At 40.5% G+C, this 13,283-nt stretch overlaps 1 protein-coding gene across 8 annotated transcripts in view; it reads right to left on the reverse strand.

The window, feature by feature from the left end:
• The window catches only part of LOC1280018 (netrin receptor UNC5C), a 57,021-nt gene that overhangs the window by 16,521 nt on the left and 27,217 nt on the right, over positions 1-13,283 (reverse strand). For all 8 annotated transcript variants that reach the window (XM_061658398.1, XM_061658392.1, XM_061658393.1 and 5 more), the window contains one exon: positions 4,997-5,122. In XM_061658398.1, the coding sequence (XP_061514382.1) occupies positions 4,997-5,122 (126 nt within the window). The remainder of the gene's footprint in view (positions 1-4,996; positions 5,123-13,283) is intronic.

Genomic DNA, 13,283 nt, shown 5'->3' on the forward strand with positions numbered 1-13,283 from the left:
GACATTTTCTTGCAGTACAAACGATACATGGACAGCAAGAATCAACAAACCGAAAGAAACTTAGCAAGCGTTTTCAATGTCTGAAGACGGTGGAACCAAAACAGACAGCAATTCTATCTAGAAAAGTATTACCAAACTCTAACTACTCCCCACGAATGTCATGTCCGGCTGTGTTATTTTTAGTTTACGATATATGATTGCACCAAACTTATCAGTTAGTATTTGCTATGGCCGATAAAACTTATGGCGAGGAGACATGTTTACAGTTTTTTTTTGCACTCACGAAACATTTTATGGCGAATATTTTCTTTTACCTAGATCCCACTTTTGTAATCCTTGCCTTTAATGTTTCACTAACAAACACGTCAATTCAATTGAAGTTGCTGTGATTTTGGCCTCTCCGAATCCGTCAAAGAAGGATTAGCGAAGATAAGCAACGCATTAACAGCTGTGTCTGGCCGTGCAGCAAAGGCAAGCAAACCCTACTTACCCTTCATTTTACTTTCAACCAGACACCAAAGTGTATGGCTGTGACACCGATATCTACCCCAAAAGTGTAAATATATATCGTCGACAGATATCACGGTGCCGTGGGACTGTTACGTCAGTATCAAACATAAACTTCCGCTGTCTCCGCTACTGCGAAACATAAATTCACCATAAATCATTTGCAGACGGAATGTCAAGCACTTAACGTCAGCAGGTTTTGAGCGATGAAATAATAAATACATTGGAACGAGGACGAATAGAGTTCGGTCTTGTTGTTTGTCAAACGTTCAGCTGTGCCATCAATCAAACCTTTAGCAGCAAATTTCTCCTAATAAATGTCTTTAAATGGCGCCTTGCATATCTTTCTGAAAAAAGGAGGATGAATCTAGCATACATTTTTTAAACGAAATGTGCAAAATGTAACTTAATGTAAATTTAGAGCAACGGTACAAAACACAAACAATGAAATTTCTCACTTTAGAACTGCTACCAAGAACCTATCGAATAAGTCCCAAATTGTGGATTTTAATCCGCAATCAGAGATTTCATAATCGGATTTTGCAGACTGATGTTCTAGTTGCAGGGAAGCTGTGAGTTGATTTCCCCAGTGGGAAAAGTGTGTTATTTTTTATAGAACAATTCTTTTACATGAGGATTTTAAAGATATATGAGCACTCCCTAAGCTTTGCTGTGAGAATACAAAACAGCGTTAAATTTAAAGCTACAATAATTCATAATCCGTTCTTGGTTGTCCCTCGGGAATTAAATATTCCCTTAATTCACGGAATAAAATATTCGGCATAAAATGTACGAACGTTGTGCATTCTGATAGCTTGTAGTAAAATGGTAATTTTATTAACTTTCTCTTTGAACTTATTGAAATCAGATATTTATACATAACCGAAAAATATAATTTAAATGTTAGAAATGAAACAACAATTATATTCTATTTCATAACATCATAAAGCATAAAGGTTAACTCACATCGCAAAAATAATTATACAACCGTGAATGAAGTAAAAGAACTAAAAAATAACCTACGCAAATTCAAACATCTCAAAACACGTCATTAATAATCCAGTAACCAATCCCTGGTCCTGAAAACCCTAATAATGTCGAGAAAAGCCATTTTAATCTCACATACTGAGAGCAACTAGCTCGCACCGCGGGATTATTATTGCGTAGGCTGTTTTTTAAGCATTAGTTGGCTAGCTTGCGAGAAGTTTTGACAACTTACAAACCATCATCAATCAATTTGCTCGTTTCCCGTACGAACCAGTAGTTGGAGATGTCGGAGGTGTTAAAGACATTGACTCAACATCGATTCGGTGGGAGTTCTGGTTCGTAGATTCTTAACTATTTCGTTATGCTTTACATCTGCATACATGTCACGCATGCTGCTAACCTAGGTTTTAATAATTGTTTTCCACAAGGGGGTACCATTCAATCCCCCGTCACCGTGACAAAAGACACAGCATAAGCACGACAAACAGTCTTCGATTAGATGTCAGAAAGTCAAGAGGGCATTGGTTTACAGTTAATTTCTTCATTTCGTGCTCACTTTGCAAAGGGAGTGTAAGATCGCTACAGGCGTGAAGACCTCGTTTCTGGTAGGCGTGAAACAACTAATGAGCCAGAAACAAAAGGTCAAAAAGCTATACAGTGAGTGAAGAATGTTTCGATATTGAAATTGAGACAATCGGTTCATACGTTTGAAGAAAAACAGAGACTCTCATCGCTTTTTGTTTGCAATAGGGCAGCAGGGCAGATTAAATGTAAGCCTGTACGAAAGCTTTTAAACAAATTAGGAATATGTAAAACAAGCCGTAAATACGCTAATGTTGGCAGGGAACAAAACGCTACCGCTAATGGACTCTTATCAGTGTTATGTTAATTTCTGTTGATTTTATTTATCTTAGTTTTACGCTGTCCACTTGCTATTCATTTCGTTTGGAATGTGCAAATGAGAATTGATTGTTGCTTATAGAAAGTGTAACAATGTGACCAAACATTTGTGATAGACACTATGTTTTGTATTGCGGTAGGTAATTGCTAAGCATTATCGGTTGTTTTGCTGATGTAGTTCGACTGTATTGCTGATGATATGCTTTAAATATTTATTTTTTTTCCTAATATTATAAATAAACTTGCAAAGGTTGATAGGTCTGACAACAGCACCGTTAATCCTTAGATAATATATGATACCAGTTCTAGCATTCGACATGTGTCTATTTATCTCACTTCAAAAATATAAAATATGCAGAAATATGTAAAAATGCAAATTCACAAAGCAAGAAAAAGTGTTTCTGCTTGCTGCACACGAAACCTGTTTGTTGGATAATCTTATTTAATTGAAATGTGATTTCGATTTCAATTCAACAAATGCAAATGAACGAAACTGGAAGTAAGTACTGTACGGTTTGTGCTTGTGCCTGGGTTGTGGATGTCTATTATCTGGAGAACATCATTACATATTCATAGGGAGAATTTGTAGCGTCTACTCATTGAGACTTGCTCCCAAGCACCGTGGTTACCTTGAATTGGAATTATAAACCACGTCTCTGTTGAAAATCATGATAAATGCGAGGTGTCTTTTATTGATTTCAATGTATATGCTGCTCGATCGATTATTATTACTTTTTTCAAACGGCTTTAAACTAAGAAGACGGATGTGGCATCACATTGAAAGGTACTTCGTTAAAAAGCAATCTTAAAAACCATTTCAATGCGAATACCCGATGGTTGTTTATTGTCAGCTGTGCTGAACTTTTACATAAATATTGCCTTTATATTTTTATTACGCCTTACTTTATACTTGCCTGCTGTACACGAAGATTTTGTTTGATTTAAATAGTTGTACGTTTTCAAACTAAACGTCTTGCCTTTGAAGTGTGATGTTGCCGTTGAGAATATCTGCAAAACCAGTCCTGTTCAGATAACATACACACTCCCCTTTTCCAAAACATGTATTCACTGCGAACAACCAACCGAGTATGCTGTTGGGTAATCGTTCAGAAAAATCACTCACCACACTCGGATTAGACCTCCAGAGGGCAACCTTATGAGCTTGCAGTGCATTCACAGTATCCGCAACCGGCACAGTATCCGCACCCCCCAAACCACCCGAAGTGCTTAGAAGCATCAAGCAATCGTGTGGATAGTTGGCTGGCCCAACTATTGCAACCTTTTGGGACCGGCTAAAAAAAGAAACCATTTAGCGCCCGTGCCGAGTGTGAGGAAACAAACGAAATGGCAGTGGATGGTTTACGGAGTGTTGAAGGAATTATGTTTACAAACGAGTTTATGAGCGTTAGCCTTTTATTTTTCAGCGAAGTGTGCCTTCGGGTTTCTGAATTCTTGCGGGTGTGTTTGGCCCATTTCAGGTAGCAATAAACGTTGCCACACGAATACGACCGGACTGGGTATTTGTGAAGATGCATTTGCAGACAGAAGTTAAAACGGTTTTTCGTTTCATTTTTTCATGTGTTCTATGCTGTTGCTTGAGGCATGTACATCAAACCACAAATTCTCTATGTGGGCACATTCCGAAGCAAAAAAGAGATGTTAATACGTTCCGCTAAAAATAAGACAGCTTTCACTATCAAATTACTCGCAAGTTGAGAATTGGACATGAATCCATTATTCCATTTCAATATGTCATCACTCAATTACTGGTGCTATTGCCGAAATTGTGTATCTGCTAAGCGTTTCAGCAAGACAGTAAAGCAACCCGCCTGAGCAGCTAACATAAACAACATTTTTAACCGGGTTCTTTTTATCCTCAAACACTACACCCAGCTCTTTCTTTCGCCAAGAAGCTTAGCAATGAACATTTCTCAATCGCCTGATTTGCTGACCGCTGAAAACGATTGATTTGCAGTGAGTGATACCGTAAGTCTTGTACGCCTTTGCCGACATGCTGCCATGTCCAGCTGTTTTATGTACTGTTGTGTTGAGAAGGCATATATCTTCTCTTCTTCCATGTAGCTGCAAACCAATGACATAAACCAGCGTGCATTACTTTGTCCACTTTTCCTGTACATTTTTCCGGAACTGCGCTCTCATGGAGCGATATTTTGCAGACCTTTCACTTGGCGCTTCACCCGTTTTCCAATTAGCAAAAACCAAACTCTCCGTTCACATCATGATTGATTAATGTGTGCGTACAGTAGAACGGTGTCTGCCTTAGGCTAACTCTGCTTTATGACCGAGCCCGTTGTGATGATTGTTTGTAATTTTCTACAAAAGCCGAAAACGAGAGCATCTTATTGGACCGGGTGGGCGTACAATTCATGCACAGGCTGTATCAATTTGAATGCCATTTGAAAGTGCACACTTTCACCGATCAGGGTAAATGGCATTCTCGTCAAATTGAACGATCGCTTTTGCCATCGATGATTTGCACTCCTCGCGGGTTAATGTTTCATGCCGGCCAGGGTGGACAAGATGGGAGATGGATGGAGCAAACGAAATTATTGCTGAGCTCATGTCATCTGATTGAACTTACCTGAACGAGCCAAATTATAAGCTGGAATGGTTTTCTTTCTTCGTAGGAATTTGGACACGGCAAATACAACTCCTAGGCAGAAAGCAGCAACCAAGGTAACCCACAGGTAGACGGACCAGTTGGAATCTGCAACGAAATGAGGGAAAGAATGGAGAGCTGGTTAATAAAACTTTACTGTGTTTTTTTAAATTTATAGTGCAATTGCAAGATCTATTTTCTTTAAATTCATATTTTGAAGGCATTTTGGGTTGTTGATTTCAAGAAGTGCGATAAAAAAAAACTTGAATTGTTACTGACATAGAATTTGTTTCATTCATGAGAAACTGTCTAAACTGTCATAGTTTATACTTTGAAACAATTATTGTTCGTTAGTTTTGTGTTTTTTCGGATACAACCGTTTCCTCTCATAAAAATGCTTCCTTTTCGTAAACACCGACAGCAGTAGAAATTGCACCGGGAATATGGGAATCTCCAGAGAAAAAACTCGTTCTGTTGAAATCTGTATGCAGAGAGTTGTGTCAAAAATGGCATAAAAACGGGAGAAAGGAAAGAAATAACCGCCCATGTGATTGTTGCTGTGGTTTTATAGCGCTATCGTACGTTGGCAATTAAAACGGAGCCTTAGGTAAGAGGAACTAACATTTGGTTCAATCACTAGCAACAACGGCAGCAGGAATGTGGCATCGTTATTGCACCGCCATAAACATAGGAAATAGGTTGTGGCAGGAAGTGGTGATGTGTCTGCTACCTATAAATCTCTGTTTTTTTATGTATCAAGCAACATGTACGGATTTGAAATGCTTGGATCATACTAAGGCGCAGTGAGAAGTAATGCGTAGACTGCGAGAACCAAATGGAAACAAATGGTTGAAAATTGATTAAATCGACACCTTATAAACCATCTGCTATGTAACCTCATCCTAACTCTTCTTATCAATCAAGCAAAACAATTCCAAAAAGAAGTACACAAAACCAACAAAAAAATGGTTTTTTGATAACATGGTTTTTATTAGATTACCGCACACAAACATGTTGACATCTGTGGGTCTGTGTTACGTCTACAAACTGTGTGATTTTGATAGGATTTAATGTTCCGTGGCGCACGCAAGGCGAAGCTAAATGCTCCATGACACGGAGAATTTACCGAGCAGGCCAGCTGCAAGTGTCGTGAAAATGACAGAAATGATATTGGGTTTTAGATTATACGTTCGCTAATAACCCACTTTTGCTAAGTGTGCATGGAGAGCATTAATTAGTGAAAACGGAAGTGCAATCTTTCGCGAACTCCAAATAAAAGAGTATATAAAGCCTTATCTTTTGGAAACCGATGAATGAGTTCAGGACCATTAAATGGTACACATTGAAGTGTAACAAAATAATTGGGTTATTTTAAAAAACGCACTACCAAGTACGGATATAATGTTGCATTAATTGAAGAATTACTTACTACAAACGAAGCCTGGTTTTAACTAATGTTATAATATAACATTACTAGATTCCCGGAATTATTTTAAAGCCTTTTTCACCTGTGTTTTCTCCTTTATGAACAAATGGCAGAACGAGGGGTGTCTTCGTTCGTGTGTCAAATAATCAATTGAGAAACAACGGGATGCCACGTCACCCGGCAAAGCACCGTCCGCCGTACGTAACCCATTCGCAGGGAAATGTTCTTTCCCAAATGTTTAACCCCACGGGATTTTTTTTATCTCATTCTTAAATCATCCAACAGTGACGAGTGGTGTGCACACAAGTTGTGAAAGGTCGCTCACGGTGTGGCCCATCAGTTTTCTATCGGTACGCCGCAGTCAATCGTGAAGGCTTGGCATTCAAGATGCCGCACGGTTTTCTGAAACACGCCATGCGCTATTAGCAATTCGCCGGTCGGTCGGCCGATCGGTCCAGCGTGCTCAGCTAGACAATTTTCAACGGTAATAAACAATAATAGACTGTTACCTGTCTCGTTAATACCTGTGTCGATTGATTAAATGGTTGAGATTAAATTATTTCGCTGCAAGGTTGGGGTACGTAAGCTTGCGTGGCCGTTGCCACAGCCCATCGAGTACCGTTTGTTTTTACCTTGTTGCCTTGGCTCAACCAGTCGAGCCCGAGCCATGCTGAAGCTCCAGCGGCTCGTAAATCAGCTGTGTTTCTTCACGCCAACAGGGGGATGGAGAATGATGTGTTCGCATTTTGTTGACCAAAACCGATGGAGGTAATTTAGTCCCAGCTGGACGTCTTGAGACATAAAAAACGGGGCACGACAGCATCGCGGACCTGCGCCTAATGCTGCAACCATGGAGCGGATTTTCGGCGGGAGCGCCAGCGAAGACCTTACGGCGAAGCCCTAATCGATTCAGACTAGTCAATGATGAATGTGGATTAATAATAGGCTCTTTCAATCGGGTTGCGCTTAGTTTGGGCTGTTAGTTTGGGTTGTGTGTGTGTGTTTTTTTCCTCTTTTTCTTTGTCGGCCGCTGAAAACATTCAACCGTGAACCGCCGAAAAGTTGGATGAACTTTGAATGCTTCAACCAAACGACCACGTTCGCGGGTCATTCGAGCAAATTGGGAAACCTTTGAAGCATTTACGGGCCATTACAAGCTGATTAACAAGATCACACTGTGAGCAGAAAGATGTATTGTCTCGTAAATGTGTTGAATAAACTTTAAGCTTGGTGATAACCGGATGCAGATGAACTGAACAAACATGTTTTTATTGACAGCGTTTTACAGCGTTTTGAAATGGCCATTGCTAAGAGCATTACGATGAAATGATGAGCTTAAAACATATTCTGATTGCAACCAATTGTTGTAGCCAAATAATTGGTAGCTTCACAAACATGGCTCCGTTGCTGTTCAAAATTCAGGGCAAGTGATTCGTTTGTACGCACAATTATGGACCGTCGGTTGGAATTGGCTCGGTTTAATTACGTCCAATATTCGGGTAGCTAAACTCTACGCTTTGCGTAGGTTCCAGGGGTCATTGGACATTCGTATACTCGCTAAATTTTATTAGCACACACCATACATTGTGCTGCGAGTAGATTGCTCTGAACCCCATCCGGGCGTGGTCGCAAACACCAGCCCGGACCGGTACGATGTACGATGGCACGAAAGCACAACCATTTCTGACTCTGATAACGCAATTATTGTCAAATGATGAGGGTGCATCGATGCTCGGAACATATATTGGCAGTGCCATAAATGCTGTACATTGTGCGTGTGATGAGAATGGGTGTTGGGTCCAGGATCGTGCCATGTCCGTGGGTGATTTTACATTCAACTCAATTACGGTTTGTCAATATTGGCATCACATCCTTCTGCACTGGACTCATTTACGCTTTTTAGTGCATTTTAGTGCAAGGACGAGGCCGATGAACCTACGCATCCTCGTTGATAAATTAGGACAAGAGGTCGGTCACTTCACACGACGGAGAATGGGAGACAGCAGGGCAGGAGGGTAGCACGATCATCGGCTGAACATGTACCGCTATCACAGTACAAGCGTTGGTGGTGGCTGCGGGTCGCATGTGGTAAATATGACGCACTGGGTGGGCTTGTTTTCCTCACGCATCGGAAAATGTAATCATGAACACTCCAGCAAACATAATAACATTATTGATATTGATGATCTATTCGATAAACGATGATGACAGGTGACGAATGCATCATCGAGAGCGCTCTGCAGTAGAGCTGCGGGTTAACATTTAGCCCAAAACTGTATTTATCAATCTTGACAATGTGTAGAGAGCAGCGTGTGTTGATGAATAATATATTTTGTGTACAATTTTAATGTAATATGAAGATAAATTTTGCAAAATGAGTTTAGTGTCCATAAAACAGTCAGCTAAGCAACATAACACATTGCAAGCGTCAAGCATATCTTTCCCTTTTAATTAGGCTTGAAAAATGTAACCAACATGTAATCGAAGCAATGCAGCAATGAAGATGCACATTCATGCTCTGGGACATGCACCGGGTCGTGACAGACTAACTTGAAATAAATCCTCCGGTGACGGGAACGAGTGTGATGAGGCTAATAAAAATCAAAGGAATGCCACACACGCACACAAGTGCCGTGACATCGAAGCGACACGTGCGCAGCACAAGTCGACCATGGCAGGCCGGTATAATTCCTCCACCAGGCACCATTATACAAGAGCAACCGAACAGGAAGCGAACATGAAACAAAAATGCGGCTTCCCTTGAGGTTTTGGGAGAATGCAATCAGAGTGTGGCGAAATAATTACAACGACAGTATAAATTAACCGTTCTTAGCTCGCGGTTTTTGCTTTTGCTGTTTGCAGTGGCTTTCGCTGGGGTCGGTGAGAGATTACAGTCTTTTTTGGTGTGTACACAATTGTATGTAGTAAATAAAACATATTACATTACATTTCATGTAAGCTTTGAAGTGAATGGACACATTAAATATATGTTTTAATTTATATCTTTTTAAACATCATGTGTAACTCTTAAACCCAGAAAAAAGATTATCAAACAAATGCTACTAAACATGGCTTTCATGCCCCGTTTCGACGTAGGTTCTCATGCTTAAAGCAGCACACCAGCGTTTGGTCAGCATAACAGCTTCGCGTTATTCGATATGGCACAGCTTATCAGCAGCATAAACTCGAAACTCGGTTTACAGGCGTTTGGGATAATCGTAATTTTTATGGAGTGCCATACGAGTTGTTTTATGTAAACGGTTACAAAGTAGAAAGTCGTCTGACATTTCTTACCAGCAGCATTAAAAATCCAAATCCGACCCACCCACCCATTGTTTGCGTTAAGTTATGCAGTATCTTAAAATTCGATACATGCGTTGATATTCCGTATTGATGCGTGAGCATAAACATCAATAAAGCAACGTTTTATGCGCGAGTGTGGGCATGAGCTTGAGCAGTAAAGTAGACTAGACGTAAATTTCTGTCGAAAAAAGGAATAAACTCTCCTAAGCAAAACAACCGCGAACCGGACGAAATGGCGCGGACAGTGGATTCGGAAATGGTGTGGTAAGCACGCGATACCGGGCACCGGACGAAACGTATAATTAATCATTTGTTCAAGTAAGCTTCGCTAACTGTAGTGCTTTGCTTTCTATCAAAGAACATATCGGATTACATCACTGTTGGTAGTGGATTGTTTATAGTGAGTGGCAAGCGCCCACTGTTTTGTTATAATCCGTGATTGTGATTTGAAAGAGTCGTATAAAGTGTTTTATAGTTTGTGTAAAGCCAATGGGACACAGTGTTAGTAAATTGTTTTATTTTGTAGACATCCATAAACATACTATTTTAGCACGAATCCATTGAAAAAGCATGAAGTAATAGTCAGTGTTGAGTGAAAGTAAATTATCTAGCTCTATTGATGCATTTTCATTTAACAAATTTAATCAATCTGTAATTAAACGAACGAATTCACTTTACATTCCAGTCGTTCAGGCTAGAAATTCCAACGTCCAATGGAAAATGTTCACAGCATCTTTCTGATTAGCTGCAAATGAACCTTAGTGTACCTTAAGCCGTTGGATGAAGCTCGCGATAGGGAAAATAGTTCAGCTGCCCACGTACAATCCAATCAGCCTTTTTGTAAGCAACCGGATTGAAACCGGTGTCATTCGTAATTGGAGGATAGTGGGCGTATCGGTTGAAGAGGATTAGGTTAATTAAAATTATGGAAATTTATTCTCATTTCCTCGAGGAGCAACATCTTTGGAACCGCAGCAGCAGCAGCAGATAGACCTGCTGATTCGCTATGACGATCGCGCCTGTCGATTCCGCTGCAGTCCAGCGCACAGTGGTACGATTCAAAAGGGAATCAAACCAAACCATCACCTCCATCACGGTAGCGTGTTTTCAGCCGAGTGTAATCAGTGACTGCACCGCCCGATTTCATACCCGATTGACCGGATCGGGATCGGACAACGTACGCGGGAGTGACATAAAAACGGGCGCGTGCGTGCGGAATGATCGGAGATTGCGTTGGAGGGCAGCCGATGTCCGTTGTGTCTTGGAAATGAGGTGGCATCACACGTGGAACCATCAGATTTCAAAAGCAATGATAATTTATGGCTTCCTGTTTGGACGTATAAAACTCACCCAACATCAACCATCAATGATGACGAGTGTGGAGAGCCAGGTGTTGACTAATGGGCTATTAAACGAAAAGCAGAAAGAAGACCCGCGGACCACTTTAGATGACGGAAAGATGATTTTACTGAGGTTGTTTTTTGAGGCATCTGAGTGAAGAAGTCTTACTCAAGAAACAAAAAGTGAATGCAAAACGGCAAGATGAAGCGGTTCAATTCGCTTGCATTGCATGTATCATTGCATGTATGCACATTGTGGACATTTGGTAGCAGACATTCATACTGTGCTGACACCACTAATGGGAAATCGTTGTCGAACCCGTGGCTTCCAACTCGTAGCTGGACATTTTCGACGGCCAATGTTCGCTGTCAGTGATGGGCTGCAGATAAGATAAGTCTCCATCTGGTATTTTGGCGTCCTTTCGATCTTCGTGCTGGGCCGCTTGATGGTCTGTTAATGTGGATCGCCCTTTCGGCCCGTTATCTGTGCCAAACAAATGGGCGAGCATCACCATCAAAAAGTTGGGGCCAGAAGGGCGGACTGTAATGGTACGGTGAATAGTTTAGTTTGATGAAAACGTTATCATTTTATGATAATCGTTGGTCTTCCATATTGCACACGCATTTGCAGCCGTTTCGTTTATGGAACATATCAAATGGTGTCATTGAAGATAGCGAACTGAAAGGGTCTTGGACGGACGAACGTGTAATAGTTTATGGGCGTATAGATCTACTGTGGCTGGTAACAAACGCCTCTGTGAAAAGTAGTAAGAATTTCACGAATTTGTTTGTAAAGAAGTACAAGGTAACATAAATTAAATATTAATTTGTCGGCCGTTCATGCTTGATACTGAGAAGCTAAATGTGCTTCTAAATAACTGATTAAATGTCTAAACATTGCAAATAATATTACAGTTAATACGGCATTTGAAGATTCTACTCATAAAGTGGGAAGTTGTTTACCATGAAGAATATAGTGCTGTAGACGGTTTGCCTTTGAATAAAGAAAATATAAGATAGGCGTATAAGAAACTATTCGTGGCGAGCCCCTCGTGCATGCTATATGCCACAGTGCAAGCCATTTCTTTGTCTCGTTGCACTGGCATGTTTGTGACATTGATGAACGTTTGACTTCTACGGAGACACTTCATCATCAATTTCCTCGCGTCGAAATTTCACCGATAATTAATGATGTCGTCGCGGTTGACGACAGACGAACAAGAGAAGTCGACATCTTCCAGAGTGTCTCCGCCGCGTAGCGATGATGAAGTGGAAAACGAATTCTCAAAATAGGCTAGCTCGGATGGGTTTGTGTAAATCAACAACAATTAATGTTCGTTGAATATTTTTGGTTTGAAGAGTTTTCGATTTCTCTTAATATCTAGCGAGAATGAACGGCTAGTTAGTTCGATGTTGGGTATTACTCAACGTTCACCTCCAACATTTCTCATGTCTAACTTTTTTTTGTGTTTCAGTCTTTCTCGTTGCCGTTGTCTCGGGGAAGAAGCATACTGTTATTTGATGAGGTCGTAAAGGTGCAGTGCAGTGACAGCAACACTTCCGATGCAATGACTGAAATGATGCTTCTCCAATTTCTTGTGATGAGTTGAGGGTTTTCCCTTCCTTTGCCTTGCCATGACTGCAGCTTACATACTATTTTCTAGGTAGCAATGTTTTCTTGCCGGAACGGCGTTGATTGCTCAGCATGTGTCTTGTAAACTCGTCAGTCGGAACAACTGCTTCTTGTTGGGTGTGTTTGTTTGTTATTCCCACTTTGTGTATGTTTTGAGTGTGGATGCAACACTCCATCCATCAGTCATGGATGATGTTGATGTTAACTTACTAACCGATTAGTTTCAATAAACTTTGACTCTACAAAGTTGTGCTTACTACTGGCCTTGGAACTGAGTCATTAACGAAGAAGACTATATATGTATACATTTTAGTTAATGCATACTGTTTATCTTTATACGTGCATGTTAAATTTAAGCAAAAACTGTGTTCATCCCAAAAAAAGGCTAATTTAAGAAGTTAAATATGAACAAAACGTTCGGACACATTGAGGAAAGTTACGATTCGTGAGTCTATGCTACTATTTTCATCTTGGGGAAGAGTTGGTTCCAGCTTGTTGTGGATTTTCTTTCTCAACCGATCCAGTTTGCTCCCTTCGTTCGAGTGTAGGAGCATATGTGTTCCAAAA

This window comes from Anopheles gambiae, chromosome 3 (genome assembly GCF_943734735.2).
Source record: "Anopheles gambiae chromosome 3, idAnoGambNW_F1_1, whole genome shotgun sequence".
Lineage (NCBI taxonomy): Eukaryota > Metazoa > Arthropoda > Insecta > Diptera > Culicidae > Anopheles > Anopheles gambiae.